The 19,348-nt window shown below is 40.2% G+C and overlaps 1 protein-coding gene across 2 annotated transcripts in view; it reads left to right on the top strand.

The window, feature by feature from the left end:
- The first annotated feature begins 8,733 nt into the window (after positions 1-8,733).
- Positions 8,734-19,348, top strand: part of DNAJC24 (DnaJ heat shock protein family (Hsp40) member C24) — a 34,976-nt gene continuing 24,361 nt past the window's right edge. The window contains exons 1-2 of one of the 2 annotated variants that reach the window (XM_088175501.1): positions 8,734-8,887; positions 10,478-10,618. In XM_088175501.1, the coding sequence (XP_088031627.1) occupies positions 10,511-10,618 (108 nt within the window). In that variant the 5' untranslated portion in view covers positions 8,734-8,887; positions 10,478-10,510. Of the gene's footprint in view, positions 8,888-9,384; positions 10,619-19,348 lie in introns of those variants that run through there. The other variant, XM_014884575.2, reaches the window with a different exon arrangement.

Raw genomic sequence — 19,348 nt, 5'->3', positions numbered from 1 at the left:
GCCCCATCCCTGCTCCTGATCCCGGGATCTGCCCTGGCACAGCCCCATCCCTGCTCCTGCCCCAGGGATCTGTCCTGGCACAGCCCCATCCCTGCTCCTGATCCCGGGATCAGTCCTGGCACAGCCCCATCCCTGCTCCTGATCCCGGGATCTGCCCTGGCACTGCCCCATCCCTGCTCCTGATCCCGGGATCTGCCCTGGCACTGCCCCATCCCTGCTCCTGATCCCGGGATCTGTCCTGGCACTGCCCCATCCCTGCTCCTGATCCCGGGATCTGCCCTGGCACTGCCCCATCCCTGCTCCTGCCCCAGGGATCTGCCCTGGCACAGCCCCATCCCTGCTCCTGCCCAGTTTGGTGTTTGACCAAAAAGGAAACCTGATATCTATAGATGTAGAAACATGAGAAGACAAAATTTTTTAGAATCCAGGACCCCTAAGTCAGCTGCAGATGGATCCAGAATGAAGGATTTGCACTTTTCAGAGCTAATATTTTAAGTGACGTTTAATGTTTAAAATCAGCACACCTGTAGTGTTATGAGTTATTTTCCCCTTTTCTTGAATGAAACTGAACCTACATCAAACAGAGAAAGTATAAAATTCTGTTAAATGTTAAACATCTCTTCATACTTATTCTGAGACTGACACCAACAAAATATTTACTCAATTATATTTTTACAATCTATTACTCAGCAGAAAACGAAACATCTTTGACAAATGACATGAGTGAAAAGTTGCCATGACTTTACTCACACTTTTTTTGCTAATGTAGGCTGTGCATCCATGTGGCACAAAGACATTTGCAAAGTTTAGAGCTCATCACTTTTTTGTGATGATGCACATGCCATATGGCATTTTTCCTGAGCACTTATTAGACTTCTGTTGTTTGCCATGAAATGAAAGCACAAGCTTTTTTAAATGTTAAGATTGTTGGTCAAATATTGATTAAAAAAACGAACTAATTTGTATCTCTACAGCTTTTGAGAACATGGTGGGATTCAGACAGTTTTGTTTGGAATCACTCTGTACTTTGCATATTTCTCTTTTCTGGAGTAGCAAAATTAGAAACTGAACAGGAAATCTGGAAGCTATAAGCAGAGAAATTGCACTGTTTGTGGATTGAGATTAATCTGACTATATGTACAATTATCTATGCAATCAAATCAGAAACACTTGAAATCAAGTCGTATAAATTTTCAATAAATCCATCTCTTTTCTTCTTGTCTTCTCCCTGCTGCCCTCCATCTCCTCTACCCATATTGAAATTGAAACACATCTGCTGTATTTCAAAAGTTGTTTCTACCAAGACATCAACAAGAAATCAGGAGTTTTGTTAAGTATTTTATTGCTTTTTAAGAGGAAAGTTTCATTTTTTAATTTTTAAATTAAGGAGAAAAAAGTTTGCAGTAGACCTTCAATAAATTGCCTCAGTCCAGGTCAGGATTCACATAAATGCACAACACTGGCTTTTGGATATACACAAGAGTCTATTATTTTACCTATAATTGATTGATACAGACTGGTCACTTGATTGACTTGAGTTTTTTGCTGGCAGGATTTTGTTACTGATATTTCTGTACAGTGTCTAACACAATTGGCACTGAAATAGCAATGGAAAACATCCCCCCCATCAATCAACATTAAAGTAGCAATAAGGTAATAAAGCAGAGCAGAGTAATTCTGTGAGCCAAAAGAAAAGCCAACTGTACTGCTGAAATACAATTTTAATATTAGATAGTATTGGTATCAGTTGCAAAAAAAAAAAATTAAAAAAAGAAATGCAAATTTTATCCAGTAACATTTATTTCCATTTGACTGGCTAGATGTCTTCTATATGACTGACTATTCCTCCTTTAAATATCCTAACTTTAAACTTTCATTGGTGATACTAATTATCTCAAACCAGCTTTGTTCATCCTGTGCTTACTTTTATGAACTTTACACAGCCTAGCTCAGCATCCAATTTGATGAAGAAGTGACGTGGTTTAATGGCTAAGTGACATCCAAATGGGCAGGCTTGTTCCTCCCTGCCATCTCTTCTCCCTGTCCTGGACGTGTTCTCCAGCCACCTTCTCTGTGCTGACACTGACACATGATAAATCCATTCAGTGGAGCTAAATTAGCAGAAATTTATCCAATTTTTTGCAGAATCAGATTTTTGCTCCTCTATCTCCATGAACTATGTCACTGTGTGGTCACACACAAGTTGGTGCTGATACAAAGGCAGCAAGAGCTCATGAATGAAATGAAAAAGGAATGGCAGAAGAATTTTTCCACTTTCAGTGCAACTGGCCCTTGGACCAGCACAGATGTATCTTCAAGCTACACCTCCCAGTTCAAACTGAAGAGAGAAAACTAAAAAATGTAATGTAATATATGAATATGTATGTAATATAAGAATATTTAATGAAATGGTTTTGAGGTACAGCAGGTATATTCTTCCCTGCCATATTAAAAGGACTTTACTACTTGTTGTCACACTTGGAAAGTACTTTAGTCTTTAAAATAATTTACATAATAGAAATATATTAATCAAAACTATGATAAATTATAAACTGTATCTTTAAAGAAAATAAGCAAAAAAGCCAATTAACCCAGTGCTTTTCTTCAACAAACTTGTGGCAACATATCCATTAATTTTGGAAAACGCCACTTAAAATAAAATGAATAATGTAAATATCAGAATTAAGTATTTAATTTTGTAATTACCTTTCTCAACAAGCTGACTTCAACATAAACTGTGAAATGCTGCCAATCTGTTATGTCTGCAAGCTTTATCCACACTACAGTTGTTGCTCCCTTGCCTTTGTGTATATTGCACTTCACATCAGCAAGTAACAAAAGTGACATCAAACAGATCCATTTCTGATAAGGGTATTCAAACATCTGAATATTTAGTTTAAATACAGCAGAATAAAGATCAAGGTGTATAAAAAAAGGAGTCTTATTCAGTCTCTTCATCACAGGAATTTAAAAAAGGGAGAAATATGACACAGCATGTCTCTGCACACATGGTTAGCAGCATGTGACTGTGCAGAATGTGACAGATGCACAAGAGGGAGAAGGAGAAAACAGCTCCTTGTGTTTGAAAGAGCCATGTGCAATCCAGGCATGATGGTAATGCAGCACTGAGAGAGTGGATGCATATTACAGCTGTGCTGTGTTTTATGACAGACACGAGGAAAGGAAACCAAAATGGTTCTCTTTGCTTTCAGAGGTGCTGAAATGTGGTTAGTGCACTGCAGAGAGAGAGAAATACAGCAACACACACGGAGCTCTTTGGGGAAAAAAGGCCAATTTATTGTACAGACAGCCCGGATTTAAAGTGTGTTAGTGCAGCCAGGACAGGACAGGAGCTCATTGGACAATTGGGAAAAACATCCTTGGGACAGCACCTCAGGATGTGTCCCACGGGAAAGACACCAGGGGTTAATGTTGATGATGAATTCCACTCTGTTTGTCACCGTGTTGTCACCCTGGGAGACTCCTCCCTAACTGAAGCTGCAGTCAGCTTGTCAGCCTGGGAATGGAGCTGAGAGTCAGGAGAAATCCAGGCCTGGAAAGAATTTCCAAGCTGGAATTCCCCAGCTCTCTGAATGTGTGTCCACACAGAAAGATATTGAGAACAATGTGTATCACAGAGTTTCTTCATTGTTAATGAATTCTGCTGAGTCTACATGACAAAATCAGGATTGAAATTACAAAATCTGGAAACAGTAACTACAGTGTGTACTGGCATAGAGCTGTGGGGGGAAAAATAAAGTTGACTTTTATTTTTTAAACTTGAAGAGTTGGACCTTGACTTCAGAGAGAATAAATAAGATTCCTTACAATGCTCATGAGGCCTCAGCAGGAAGGGCATGGTGGTACCAGCCTAAATGTGCTCCCTTTTCCATCAACAAGCACTCAGGATGTGCATGAGGCCTTTTACAGCATGAGAATATCCCACAGGAAATCCATTCTGATGAAAATGGGGATTAGAACATCCCCTACTGACAAAGTGTGGCCAAGTCATGGCAGTCCACTGATGAGTGAGAGCCTCATTTTCAAACAATGGCATGCTGGTAACTACACAGTTAGGCCAGGGCAGAATTTATTCCATATATGAAAAATGAAAATGCACATCTTGGAGGATTTAACACCTGGGGGTTTTCTCTAGTGCTGTTTCTTGTTACCCTTCCATTCCACCACTGGTTACTACCAGAGATAGAGAGCTAAGTACATGTTTAACCCTGGCTTTGTGCTCTTAGAGGAAACCACATTAATACAGGAGATGGTTGTGAAGTTTTCCACCACGAGAAAACACTCCAACCCTATTCTTTCTTATGAACATTTGAAGATAAAATATGATAATAAAGTGAGTTTTTGAATGCAATTTGTTAACATTATCCAGTTTGCAAAGTCAAGCATTGAATATCAAGATAAAAACACAGACTTGCACTTGTAGTTTTTATTTGACTTCAAATACATGAACTCTGATAGACTTAGCAACATAATAATTTCTTTTTATGGTTCATCCAATTTGCTCACTTCTCTGAGTCAGAACGTGCAGGGAAATGAGGAAAAAAATGAATTGTCTCATAGGTAAGGTCTGCCATCCCAGCTAAAGGGTATATCATTCTCATCTTTGTCTTAGAAGACTAAAGTGATATCTAATAACTCATCTCAACCAAATTTTCTCAGGAAAAACACAAACACTGGTCACACTGCCTAGATACCTGATTTGGAGAATCTGTGACCTGTTTTTACAGTTTTTCCACTAACTGTAAATTAAGGAGATGCATTATAAAAATAAGTGAGGTAAATTATAAGTGAGTTGCATATCCCAAAGCTCAAACAATGTGTAAATACTTCTGGCAAAAAGTTGGAGAGGAAGAGATAAAATCCAGGGAAAATTTGGCAGGCTAAAAAAGAGAGAGAAATAATTTGTCACAGGGCACAAGAGTAAAAGCCACGCTGCTCAGTGCTAGCAAAGCAAGGAAAGGTAAGAGTATCTTTTATTTCCCTCAGCTAATGCATGCCTGGATTAGACTGATTGACACTGTGCTTTAAAAGACAAAAACTAAGTCATGAAATCTTTCAAATTATCATATTTGACTGAATTTTCATCCATTGATTTTACTCCACCTGCAGCGCACTAGACAAGGTAATAATTTATGATAATTATATGAAAATATACAATTAATATTCATCACCTCTCATTTCTCATCACTTTAGATGATCAGTAATGCAGAGTAAAAATGCTGTCAGATTTCTAATTGCTTTGTAATGGGCCTGAAATAGGGAAATCGTTAAAGACAAACAATCTGTCACTTGTCTGTTACCTTAACTATCTATCACTTAAAAAAACCCTCATTAAATACATTGCTAATGAACGACAAAAGACTGTACTCAGTGTGCCCAGATGTACCTTTTTAAACAATATTGTAAATTGCTTAAATAATTCCCAAGACGTTTTCAATCATTTCTGTGGAAATTTAATGGAAAACATATATTTTCCGTACATGTTACATCTCATTTGTTCACATCATTATGACATTTAGTCTATCATATGCACATCTCCTGGGAGATAAAACTTTTTCTTTTTACTGTTGACAAATCTGTTCCAATTTAAACAAATTCTGGAAGAACTCAACATTCAGATCTCTGACCTCTTTCTCTTAAAAAAAAAAAAAAAAGAAAAAAAATCCATTAAAAATTTTAAAATAATCCTATATATTCCAAGGATTTTTAATAGCTATTAATCTATTTAATAGATTAAAAAAGAAGTCCAACATTGTTCAAAGTCGAACAAATTATTTTATTTCAATTGTTCCCAAGGGACAAAACTCAGAATGTTCACTTCTACCACTCTCTTGAGTCAGCTGTCTACTATAGCTCTGAGAGAAAAAAATCAATTGAAAAATATTTCTCTCACCGTACTGACTGAAGAGCCAGGATGAAAACAGCACACCAGAAATATCAGTGAGACCCCACAAAGAAATCTTGTACTATTATTTGCCTTATTAATTAATTACTGATATTAACTGTCACATTAAAGCATTGAAAAAAAAATGAAGACAATAACTGCAAAAATTATTTAAGACAAAATATTCATCTTTGCATGACTTAAACATGCTCAATCTCTTAAATTTATCAAAACCCAGTCAATATTCAGGGCTTATTTATGATGCTGAAAGAGCTTTAGATTAGATATAAGGAAGAGATTTGTCCCTGTGAAGGTGCTGAGGCACTGGCCCAGGTCACTCAGAGAAGCTGTGGCTGCTCCATCCCTGGAAGTGTCCAAGGCCAGGCTGGATGGGCTCTGAGGAATCTGGGATAGTGGAAGCTTCCCTGCTCTTTGCAGGAGCCTGGAACTGGATGATCTTTAAAGTTCTTTCCAACCCAACCATTCTAGGACTCTCTATGTAGCAGTATAAAACCAACACAAACACAAAAAAAAAGCAGAAAAGCTTTACTAATCTTACCAAGACTTTGCAAAATACCATCCAGAAGTAAAAAATGTAGTTAATAGTGAGAAGTCTGGATGTTTCAGCTGATCCATCATTTGTACTCATCTTTTCTTGCAGTAATAGAAGCTCACACAGTATCCAGTTAAGTCTCTAAATAATTTTCCCATCATTCTATGACAACACAGCCCAATGTTGCGTGACAGTCTCAAGAAAAGCATCTACTAAAAAGTTAAATATTCTCACAAAAATGTCTGAAACAACCAACTTACATCTAAAGTATCTTAAACAAGAGAAGGAAGCTTTTTACCATATTCAGGTGTCCAGCTCCAGTGAAATGCACAGCACCTATGCACACTCACATCATTTAAGTTAATTAAGCAACCCTGGTTTCTTACAGACGTGTCTCATGTCTCCATTCTGGGACAACAGTCCCAAATCTTCTCCATGACTTCCTGGTCTGTCTCTACTCCCCCTAGACTGTCATGGCAAGTTCTCCACACTCTCCTATCACTCTTGGTTTTATTTTCCTCCAGATGGGAAAAAAGCAGCAAAGCTCTGGCTACACTGATCTGTGTGCTGACTCACCAGCCACAGCATTTGTGTTCAGTTTTTTCCCTGCTCCCTCTCCCCTACATACCCATTCCCATTTCACAAAGCTTGAACTTAGTTAATTTTTATACCTCTAGAGATGAAAGATTATCAAATTATCTTGAGACTGACCAACAGCTTCACAAGTCCTTACAACCAGTCAGGGCATGATTAGCTATGACTGACCCAAACATAACATTACAGCTTCTGCAACTGAGACACAAAGCCTGTGACACCACACAAGGCCAGTGGTGCATGAACAGCAAACTGCTATTTTAAACAGCCTATTTTCTTTTACTTTGGCATGCTGAGCATGCACAGAAAAGAACAAGTGTTTCACTTCCAAAATTGTTCCACTGACTCCAGAAATAATTCCTTAACGCATACAGCTAATTTTCTATTTAACAACTCATTACAAATATACAATTGCTCACAATCTCTCCAACAGTTCTGTGTTTAAAGTACTGTATGAGCTGGTACCAATCCCATCACAATTTAAAACTGAAAAATAACTCAATATGCAACACTTAGGAATTTTTGACATATAGGATAAACAATGTATATTGTATCCAATCTTTAGGAGGGTATTAACCATTTTTGGTGAAAGCACAGGCCTAGTGACCAATCTCCAGGCCAACAACAGTTTCAAAAAACTTTTCTTCAATTTCCCCCCCTGCTCACACACCAGCTACAGTGACAGAAGTGACACACAGAACCATACTGAAACCTTTCCCTGAGAGGAAAATTCTGATTTCAAAAGGGACACTGACAACCAGCACAGACAAAAATCAGACTAATCAAGCGTTGAGTGGTTTTGCAGATGTGATGTTTTCCCACCGTTGAACTATAAATAAATTCTCTGTGTTTATCACTGAACCCCAGCTGTCCCACTCTGTTCCTCCACTGGTGTTTAATGGGAACAATATGCCAGGAACATTCCCAGTTCTTCCTCACAGTGTCTGTACAGCCTGACTGCTGCTCTACTGAACCAGCTCAAAGGGTAAGAAAAATGACAAGAAGTTGCTTTAATTCTAACTTATCACATAAAAATATTTTCACAGTATATATGCTGTACATTTAGAAGTGTAGTGTGAACTGAGTTTGCCTGGAGTAATATTTAGACGCCTTGCTAACTAGGCTTGCCTAAGATTCCAAGAGCTAAAGCCTACAGAATCCACCTAAGGTTTTTTCCTTTCGGTGGTGGTCGTCGGGTTTTGTGTTATTTCTGTATTTTTGGGAGTGGGGTGGGGGTGTAAGGGGATTTTGTGGTTTCTTGTTTGTTTATAATGAGGAAACGTCTTTACATTAAAAACCTGCTTCCAGAGCTTAATATTTTTCACCAAGAGGCTGTTCTTCCTTTCCCTTTAGCACAAGTACTCCCTAGAAAGCAACCACCGCACTCCTCCGCGGCCAAGGCCGGAGCCCGAGCTGCCGAGCCCCGCCTGCGGGGCCGGGCAATGGCAGCGGCGGCGCCGCGGGAGGCGGAGTCCGTGCGGGGAGAGCGGCTGTGGGGCGGCCCGGGCTGCCGTGCAGCGAACGAGGGGGAGCGGACCAGGCCAGGCCGGGCCGGGCCGGGCCGGGCAGCGGCGCCTTCTCGCACCGAAGCCCCGGCACAGGAGCGCAGGGGCGGGCGCGGAGCGGAGCAGCGCCGGGGGAGCCGCGGTCGCCATGGGGACGCGTCGGGCCTGGCCGGGCCGCGCTTCCTGCCGGTACGGCGCCACTACTGCCCGGCTGGAAACAGCGCGCTGCGGCCCCGGCCGAACTAAAGGGACTAAAGCGCCGCGGGGGAGAGGAGGATGTTTCCCGCCGGACGAATTAGGCGTGGCGCTGCCATGGACGGTGCGGGGCAGGTGGGTACGCGGAGCGGCCGGAGGAGCGCAGGGGGGCCGGGGGAGCGCAGAGGGGATGGGAGAGCGCAGAGGGGATGGGAGAGCGCAGGGGGGCCGGGGGAGCGCAGAGGGGATGGGAGAGCGCAGGGGGGCCGGGGGAGCGCAGAGGGGCCGGGGGAGCGCAGGAGGGCCGGGGGAGCGCAGAGGGGCCGGGGGAGCGCAGAGGGGATGGGAGAGCGCAGGGGGGCCGGGGGAGCGCAGAGGGGCCGGGGGAGCGCAGAGGGGCCGGGAGAGCGCAGGGGGGCCGGGGGAGCGCAGAGGGGATGGGAGAGCGCAGAGGGGCCGGGAGAGCGCAGGGGAGCCGGGATAGCGCAGAGGGGCCCGGCAGGCCGGGCCGCAGGGACCGAGGGGCACCGGCGGGACTGGGGAGCTGCGGGAAGGGCGGCGGGGCGCTCCGGCAGGGCCTGGGCCCGGCTCCCCGGCAGTGCCCTGGGGGTGCCGGGAGCGCTGTCGGAGGGGATGTCGCGGGGCCGGGGATGGGCAGGACGGGTCCCTGGGGCTTTCCCCTGCTGTGTGTGTGTCCCGCGGGCTGCTCGTAGCTCTGCCCGGATTGAAACACACACTTTTCTTCCCCCGTGAAAGAAAGGTTGATTCTCAAGTGAGGCGTTAGTCACCAGGAAGCAGTTTTAGTGCTGAATGAGGAAAAGAAAAGAAACCAACAAAACAACCCCAAATATATATATATTTTTGTTTGTTTCACAATTAATTTACAGCTATAGAGCTCGTGTATTTATAAAGCTCTTGCCTGCTGACAGTGTTTTCTCTTGTCTGGAAGCTCATAGTAAATCAGCTGCTGTCAGCTTGGGTTTCCAGCACACCAAAAATCTGCGTGAAGCTCAAGCATTACCGTTCTATTACTGGCACTTAGTTCTCCTGTTTTTTTTCTTTCTGGGTCATTACTTGATGAAATGAGGCCAAAATTGAAACCCACTCTACTAGTTGGGTTTTACTTAGTGACTTGTGCTGACTTTGTATGTTTTGGTTCATTTTTGTTTATTTGTTTCTACATGCTCTCCTGTTTAAGAAAGTTGACATCTTATTCAGCAGGATGAAGGCGTTCCCATGCTCTGAAAATGTCATTTTATAAAAAGAATCACATGCCTTTTTTTGTGTCTTCTTGCACAGATCTTATTCCCAATTTGAAAAAGTCACACTTTTATGTACCTCATGTTTTCATGTGTTTAGTACAGTATTGCTTCAAAGTCAAAAGTTTATTTTAAAATGTGCCTGTGTAAAAGGTGTATCTGTAACCTGGGGCATTTCTAAACAGTTCATTTTACATACAAAATGATTTTTAAAGAAGTATGGATGGCTTCTGAACAGGATATGCTGAGGCACTTGGACAGGAAACACAGGAGTTCCCATTTGACAATCCCTGGGGTGGAATGGCCACATGAATTTAACTTTTTTACACAATAGTTCTCATAATGGTGTAGAGGTGCTTGAGGGCAGCAGTCAGTTCTGTGATCCTGCAGTTCACCACATCCTTGTTTTTGCATTTTCTGTTTCTCTTTCAAGTTGTGATTTCATTTATTTGGTTTTCTTACACAGTTCTAAGGAAGTGATTTCAAAGCCACTCAGGCCATGGCCTTTGAAAGGATAAACCAGAAGGACTGGTACAAGGTGCTGGGGGCCAAACCATCAGACAGCCCAGCAGAACTGAAACGGAAATACCAAAAACTTGCTTTGTTGGTAAGGCTGGATCTGATATTTAAGATATATCAAAGTCATTTTTATAAACCAATAAGGTAATATTTGCAGGGTTTGTTTTTTACAGTTTTTGTATCCATGTGATTGATCAGATGCAGCCCTTGAGTACACAAAGACCAGATGCAAAGAACAAAAGGAAGTTTATTTCCTAATAATCAGTAGTAATGAAATAAAAAAATGAATAGGAGGAAAATATGTTGATCTTACAGTTAAGTTTCTGGTGATTTCTTGTGGAGTTGTATTCTTGGTCATGCATCAAGACTTCACATTCTGTGAATTCCCCTATTTTTTTCTATACTGCTGCTATTATGCATAAGAATCTCAGAGCTTTGCCAGATTATTCTGTGTGATTCTTGGTTATTCTGTTTTACACCCTCCCTTGAATTCAGGCATTTTGCTCAGAAAGTGCTTTGGCTTGGGTTTCTGAGGAAAGCAGTGTCTTTTTGGATACTGTTGACTCTTATCAGCTGAATTTGATAGAAAGAATTCCCAAGGTAACTAAATTCCTGATTCTTGAAAGCTGGTGACTTGGTAGAGAAGAAGAAAGGTGAGCAGAACTCAATTTTTGTAGGGAAAAACTCCCTTTTATGTAGGAAGCTGCTAGCTAGGCTGTCAATATTGGCAGATCTGTGCATGGCACATCTGAGGTGTTTTGAGGTGTTAAAATGAATGTGAAAAGAAGTTGGGATTTTTAAGTGAGAAGAAGAGAATGCCAGTGACCAGGAGACTGAGTTTAATTGTCAGAGTTGAAGTAAATTCATGGATTTGGTGGAGGAGGTTGTTAATTTTTTTTCTAACCACTATAAAAACAGTTTTAAAGTTTGGTCATTTCACCAGTGTGTTCCAGGTTTACACATCTTGGTATTCTTAAGCTGAATTTGTTAGACAACCCCTGCTGTACATCTGCTCCTTCTCAGTGCCTCCTGTGAACTTATTTCTTTGCCTGAAACTGAATGGTGAATTTAGTCTTAAGTTCTATACCTGGCAAGATGTTTGTGTGCAGATTCTGGACATAAATCCTTTGGTTCTCAGTGTTAAACTTTGATTATTCCAACAAAGGAGAAGGCTTTGGAAACTAAGTTTCTTAGTTACATTTTGAATAGAAATCATTGTTTTCTTGGACTTCCTCTGGTTTTATTCTATTGAATTGCTGGTGAAATGTGAGTAAAAGATTAATAAAGGTCGGTTTGTTCTTAATGAAGGTGGTCAGGGGTCCATGGTGTAAAAATATCTCTTTTGCCCAGAGAGGGACATAATTTAAACTGAGTACTGTAATGGAATTAATATATTTATTTTCCTGTGAATTGATGTATCATAATGGAATTAAAATTATAAGTGTTATTCAGAGCTGTTACAGAAGTGAAACTTACACAGTCCCTTTCTTATATGGAGTTTTAAAAATTGTGTTGTAGAGCTGTACTTGGATGTAATTTCATGTCATTATTTTGGGGTGTATGAAGTGAGAATTATCAAAGTTTACAACTGTGTGTCTACATCTCTTACTGTAGTTTCAGAAGATTAAAGTATTGTTTGAATATACAAGCATTTCTTTAGCACCTGTATATTCCCAGCCTGATTGGTTACTGCTCTTTATTTGAAAAGTCAGTGAGAGATGTTAGAGAAAATGAAGATACTTTTTTTGTTTTTCTTTTTGTGTCTGTGATGGATCCCTCTGACTAAAAAGATATTTACTTACAGGTGTTTCCCAAGGCAGATGTGCTGCTTGTCTGCTGTTGTTACCATATGTCCTGCCTCTGCTCATCTTTTTCTTATAGCTGAACTGTTACACACTCTGCTTGATGCTCTCCTTCCTGGTGCAGCATCTAGCACACTCACTCTGGGGTCTTTAAGGCATGATGCTAATGAGACCACCATGGTTTTTATCCCCTTTACACCCCCATGGGCTGTGGGAGAGACTGGAGGGCACAGCACATATCTTCCCTTAGGTACAGTAGGAAAGTGCTTCAGCTGTTGAGTAGGGAGGGTCCATGGTTGGAAAAACTCCCAAGAGTTTCCTGAAAGGTGTGTCATGGCATGTTAACCCAGAAATGTTCTCTCTGACTCAGGGATTCCTGAGCTGTACATTTCTGAAGGTTGGGTGTATTAGGGGAATGTTTGTCCTGGTGCTGCTGCACTGTTCATTGTTAGTAAGCCCAGCAGTGGATGGACCCTTTGTGTCCCTGCTCTGCAGGCTGGTCCTTGCAGCCCGTGGTCATTTCTCAGCTCTGAGTGCCCGAGTGCTCCCCTGACACTGTTCCTGGAGATGGGGGTGCTGCAAGTGGCACTGCCATTGCCAAGGGCAGGGGACAGGGCTGCTTGCAGCTCCGTGCAGCTTTGTAGGAGCTGGAATAGCAGATGAACACAGCCATGCATTGCTTCTTAGAAGATTTCATGTCAAATTTTATGGCCAGTGCAGCACGTTTTCCAGTTTTTATATAGCTGCCTCAGTTAATCTCCTGGAGAGTGATGCTGTGCTAATAGCTTTGAAGTCCAAAGGTTTGTAAAGCACCTTGCATGTTGGAAACCAGCTGCAGTTAATATGACTCTGATTCTGTAATCATGAATGTTCTGATCACACGTGTTCCTTAGCATCAAGCAGAATAGGTGGTGGAATTTATTTTTAAACATAATTCTGCTGTTAAAATAAAACCAGCAAATCTCTGAGTCCAGGTCTTTTTCAAGTGATCCTCAATGCTTCTTGTTGAGCATTTGCTTTTTGCCATCTGCTATCTTCTGTATTTGTCAACACATGTATGCTTAGCATCTTGAAGGAGCAGGCAGATGTAAAATTTCCAAAGCTAAAAAGAGTTGGAGATTTTGCCATATGTCATCCAAAAGATAACTATATTAACTATATTTGCAGTTAAATCTCAGGATTAACCTTAATAATGCAAAATAGTACTCAATTAAAAGTGATTGAATTGTAGCTTTGTAAGAATGACTTAATCAGGGCAAATTCCCTTAAAACTGATGAATTTTAAAAACCAGACCCCTTTTTATTAATTCTGACAAATTGAGGATGGAAAAGGTTAATAAGCCAGAGCAAAGCTGTACATAGATACACTACTAGAGTGAATATATTTTTCTTTACTGCTCTTAATTTTTTCATTTGGTCAGGTCACAATATGTATGCAAGTGAATTATTTTACAATAGATAATAACAGTTCACTCCCTAAGAATAATATTCATTTGATACAGAAAATGAATTGGACTAAAACTCGGGATTTTTTTTCCTGCCACACCTTCCAATTAAGCATCTTACAAAATTTCCTTGAGACCTAATTTTTTTTTTGATAATTCTTGTGTACTTAAGTGACTCTGATACTTGGATCATCTTGATACTCTAAGAATCAGTAGCAGTTGAAGATGACAGACTTTGGGGCACAAAGTGCATGTGCCATTGTCAATTCTATAAAAAGCTTATTTTGAAATTAAAATAAAACTTCTTTGTATGCAGGCTCATACTCTGGCACAAAGCTCCAGAAATTCTGAAAGGAGAAAAAATGGAAAAGAGTGCTTTGAAACAAGCATAGCTCAGTGCAGAATTCCTTGGGTGGCTCTTGCAGACTCCTGCTAAAGTGTTTTCTGAGGCACACAAGACTTGTAGTTTCTGTACTCTGAAGGAATCCAGCAAATTCTGACAATCAACCTCGTGTTGAAATGGTAGGAATATATCTGTAACTTTCTGTCTTTGGAGCATGCTGGTGGCTTTGAGATATTTGGGGTAGACACAGCCTTTTATCCACAGTTACATGGTGGTTTTAACAAGGTGATTTCTTAAACGGGTTTTGTGCTCTATGCTTGGCTTCTTAAGGAATCCATTCAGCTTTTGGGAAGGACAGTGCTTATGTTCCATTTCTAAATGTGTATAAAATCAATAATGATCAAATTGGAGCAATAGAAATAGAACATTCAGGGGACACCCACCCCCCCTCCCATCTCATTTTTGGCACAATTTTTGCATTTGCTTCTGGTCTAGCACTTTGTGGTCAAAGAATATGTTGTGAGTTTATTCTTGAATTTTTATGTAGCTGCTTTATATCAGAAAACTGCTCTTCACCAGGAATAAAGTCACCAAACACATAAGCTTTGTCTAGCTGAAAATCAGGTGTCTGTTCCTGTTGATGCTGATGATATTATAGGATACCTTTCAACTGGAAAAAAATTATTGTGCAGGAAAATTATATGCTGCTGTTACAATGTGTGCCCTAATCTTAAAGAAAATCCATGTAATTTGAGCAGGCAGTATGCAAGAAGCTCTTATCTTTAATATGGCAAGGAAATAAAATGTGCCACTTAACACAGAGTGTTACAAAGATTATCTTTTTTATCAAAGGGGTGGTGTGTGTGTATATAAATACAAAGTGTTAAGGTGCTCACTTGGTCTCTTTGAAAGAGTAGAAGATTTGCAAACAGCATCAGGCATAGGTGAGAATGACTCAGCAACAGTTAAAAAGGAAATTAATCGAAATTTAATGAGGCAAAATTACTTCAAGAAGAGCTTGTTCCATGGAGCATGTTAAAAGGAAAGACAGAACTTTCTGGAGAGCAAAGAATCTCTTATCAGATTTATTTTCACATCTAAATTCTGCAATCACAGGAAATGCAGAGGGTGTCATATATGTAAAGAGCTGCTTGTGTGATTGTTTTGAAGTTTGTTGCAAGGTAAATTCAGTATGCAGTATTACTTCTGAAAGGACCTGCCTACTGAGGAACTTGATGCTAAATTTAAGTTGAGAATTTGAAACTTAAAAATGAGAACACTTTGAGTTTTGTACTGGAAGTCTCATAGTAACTTTTCATGAGAAGCAGGCAGTGTTTTTCCAAAGCCTTGGCCAGGTTTTTATTTTTTTGTTTGAATAGCAGCACACTTGTTAGAGGTATTTAACAGATCGTTTTGCTTATTTAACTTCACCTAACTGGTAGAAAATGGATTTGTAATTTGACAATATAAACAGAACAAGTTCAGTGCAGCCTGGCTGGAGCTTGACTGGAGTTAATCTGATAGCTACAGGGGGAAAAGCCATGAACTTTAATAAAAGGGCTCTTGTTTCTATGCTCAGGGTAGTTCACTTTGAGCTGTTCTTTACATCTGATTTACCAATTGCCACTTTAATGCAAAGAAGGGCACATATTTTCAAGTGGCTTGGGAAGTTGATTACCAGTATCAAGTGAAGCTGGGTGTTGGAGAAGTCACTAATTCAAAAAGCTTCCTTAGCCAGGTCATGATTGTGCTGCTGCTCTTTAAACTGTGAGTTACGTGATTTATTCACCTGACTTTGCTGTTGGCTTTTGTTTGGTTTACTTTGTAATGTGTAATGATTTCTGAGAGATGTATGTGAATTTTAATGAGTGGGTGAGGTGTGAATATTCCTACAGAAAAAGTTGTATCTTTAAGCTACAATATGAATTTGAGAACCTGTAGCATCACAAAGCAAGGCAGCAAGTAAATAGTGCATTGCTTATTCAGGTAGGTCAGCCAGTTGTGAAAGCAATGTTAGTTTCAAAAATTATTTCTAAATTTAATCTGTTTACTTACAGGGTTATTGTCCACACTTCATTTGCTGTAATGAGCAGCTTCTGGTAGCTCCTGCTCTGTAGATTTATGGTTCATATGTAACAGAATGGGCACCAGGCAGTAGAAATGGGAGATTTGGCCAGTATGTGCTTGGCCTTTGCTGTCATTTGTGCTCTGCAGAGGAATATGATGCCTCTGTTGAACACTTTGTGCCCTGGTTATGTAAGTTATTCATTGGAACATATATTAGAAAAAGGATCTATACTGTGTTTGGTAGACTTTTTGTGGAAGGTGTTCAATACTCACAAATATTCACTATGTCCTGAATCAGTGTAAAATTTAACTTCTGATCAAAAATAAAATCTTCAGTAGCTTATTAAATGCCATAAAGACATTTATTTATTATTTGCAACAGTTCTCTCAGCATTTTGAAGTCGTATTTAAGTAGTTTTATATTGCACAGTGTGCTTTTTATCTCATTTCTAAAGTGAAGTTTGAAATAAAAATCATACAGCAAAAAATGTGAATTAAAGCACAAAGAAGGAAGCTACCATGACCAGCATAATGCTTTCACATCATAAATATTCTGGTTACTCTGATGTTTGAACAGCCACAGTCAGGAGCTATTCAATGGTTCCAAATCAGACCATGCATTCAAGTGTCTCCTTCAGAAATTTTAAGCACTAGGTCAATTATTTAGAGAAGCTATAAGTCCAATGGTCTGTAGGATAATACAAGTTTGGGGTAGAATCAATCATCTTGCAATGGCTGTGTTTCTATAAGGATCTCTTATTGCTGTTAAACCAAATCAACCATGTTTGTGTTGAATCTGAAATACTTATTACATTTGCTCAAACATTGTCATGTGATGTAATAACCTGTAAAACCCAGTGTTTTAGGGACTTGTTGGGGTTTTTATTGTTTAAGTAAATAGTCTGTGTCTAATTTTGTCTTCTGTTTGAAATACATAATACAATTATTACAGAAAGTTGTTAAAACAGCACATTCTCATGTTCCTTCTTTCCTTCATCTTTTCACAGTTCAGAATCAGAAAATCCCCATCTGAATGACACAACTGTCCCACCCTCCATCTTTTCCTTGCCTCCCTGCATCACAAATGTTTCCTCACGTCCCATTGAGCTCAAATGCTCAGAGGACACGAGCTCATCTGAGCTGATTTAATGCAGAGCTGAGCTCATGTACCTGAAGGCTTGGCTTGTAGGATACTATGTAAATAGCTTATTACTATAGAAAAAAAGTTCAGCTTTTTGGACTCTGCCAGTCATTTGGATAAACTCTTTGTCACTTAATTTTCAGTACATTAAAAGTGATGTTTCAAGGCTGAAAAGTCAGTAGTCAGCTGTTGAGTGACTGCTGTCAAACTTGACCTTTCATTGTTATTCCTACTAAATTACCAATAATGAAAAAAATCCGTCTATTTTCTTGGATTTATCATCTATAGTCCAAGATAAAGATGAATGAGTTTGCTGAGCAGCATCTTAGCTAAACATTTTTCTTCCCTTGACAGAACATGAGATTGTAACTAATGAGGTGTTTGAGCAGAGGCTGAACAAGAGCTGCTCTTTGAAGAGGTGCTTGCCTTGTGTCAGAGATCAGGATTGGCTGGGACTGCTCACAGGAGCAGTGCCAGGGATGGTCTTGGGAGGATTGTCTCAGTAAACTCTGCCTCCTGAAATGGTGAAACACAGGGAATGAAAACCTTGGGTTATTCCTCTGACCTGTGCTAAGTTTTGAATTCACTTTTCCATCTCCTTCCCTTGACTGTTCCTTTCTAAAATGGGGCAGTTCTGTAAGGGCAGGGACTGCCTAGATAGAGTGTTATTAAATATCAGTGTCCTGAGTGGTGACTTCTGGTGGGTGAGAATATTCTATGGGTCTCTGATTTCCCAGAGTCTCCCTCAAAGTGTGTCCCTTTAGCATTGTGAGGACATGCTGCCAAAGTTATCAAATCAGAGTTAAATTAACACCAAAGTAGTGACCAGTCCAGGTAGAAACACATCCTTCAAGCCTATGAATAAATCCAATACAAACTGATTTCTAAGTGTGTGTGATTCCATAGATTGTGTTTGCTATTGTTTTGTCACTGTGGCTATGAATTCTTGAAATAGTTCTGACTTCTGATTGTTGCTGTTGTTAGGGTTTTTTTCTGTTGTGTTTTGGGTGTTTTGGGAGAGTTTTTGCCTGTTTGTTTTTTTTAATGCTGGTTTTCACAACTGAGTAAATTCTGTCAATAGGTGGCTTTATATGTCCATTTTCAAAGTTTTCATTCAGCAAGAGGCAAACCTGTTATTTTGACATCTCAAATGGCTTAAAACACTGTAGTGATTCTATATTGGCCTCAGAGATGGGAAAGCTGAAAGAAAGAGTTTCAAGAAAACAAAAAGTTAAAGCCACTTGTTATGCAAATGCTGGAGTTATGGTTATGGTATAAAAATGAATAACTTTTTTATTTTTTAAAGACCTTTATTGTTCAAGGCCTGCTTTCCATCTGCAGCTGAAGTGCCTCAGGGACTTTGATTATTTTGCATTATGCTTAAATCTGACCTCTAAAAGCTGTGAGGCTGTTTTCAGGTATTCTGAATGGATTGAAAAACGAATGTTATCATTTGTTTTGGAATACTGTCCTTGTGACTGGGGCAGGGGACAGCACAGAAATTGTTCTTTGTGCTCAGCAGCTCCCAGGAAGCTGTGGGTATCAAAGGGCTTGACTTTGCCTGCAGAAGGGTTTGGTTTGCTCTGGCAGTCCCAGTGGCAGCTGAGGGCTGTGCCCCTCCTGGCAGATGTCACTCAGGCAGAAATGCCATCCTGGGCCTTTTCCTTCCAGCACTGCTGTTCCTGTCAGCTGCAAAGGTTCCTCCCCGTTTTTTCAGTAGTTGAGGCAACCCTGTTTGGTTTGGTTTTCTGGAGTGGTTTTTTTGTTTGGGGTTTTTTTCTATAATAAAACAGTGGATTCAGGAGTTGGCCTTCACATGAAAGTAGTATTTGCCTAAACTTTTCCTAACCATTTGTTTGTCTGGAATTATTTTATATGACTAGGACCACAATAATCTATGCCTAAACAACAGAACATTGTTCAATGTGACATTATTAGTGTAAATTGTGAGCATAGGAGCCAGAAATTTAGAAAAAGAATAAAATTCCCTTTCTATTTTTACCTTTATACTACTGTAAAT

This window comes from Sturnus vulgaris, chromosome 18, assembly GCF_052056855.1.
Source record: "Sturnus vulgaris isolate bStuVul1 chromosome 18, bStuVul1.hap1, whole genome shotgun sequence".
Lineage (NCBI taxonomy): Eukaryota > Metazoa > Chordata > Aves > Passeriformes > Sturnidae > Sturnus > Sturnus vulgaris.
Note: the sequence above shows the minus strand (reverse complement) of the source record. Positions and strands in the feature narration are given on the sequence as shown.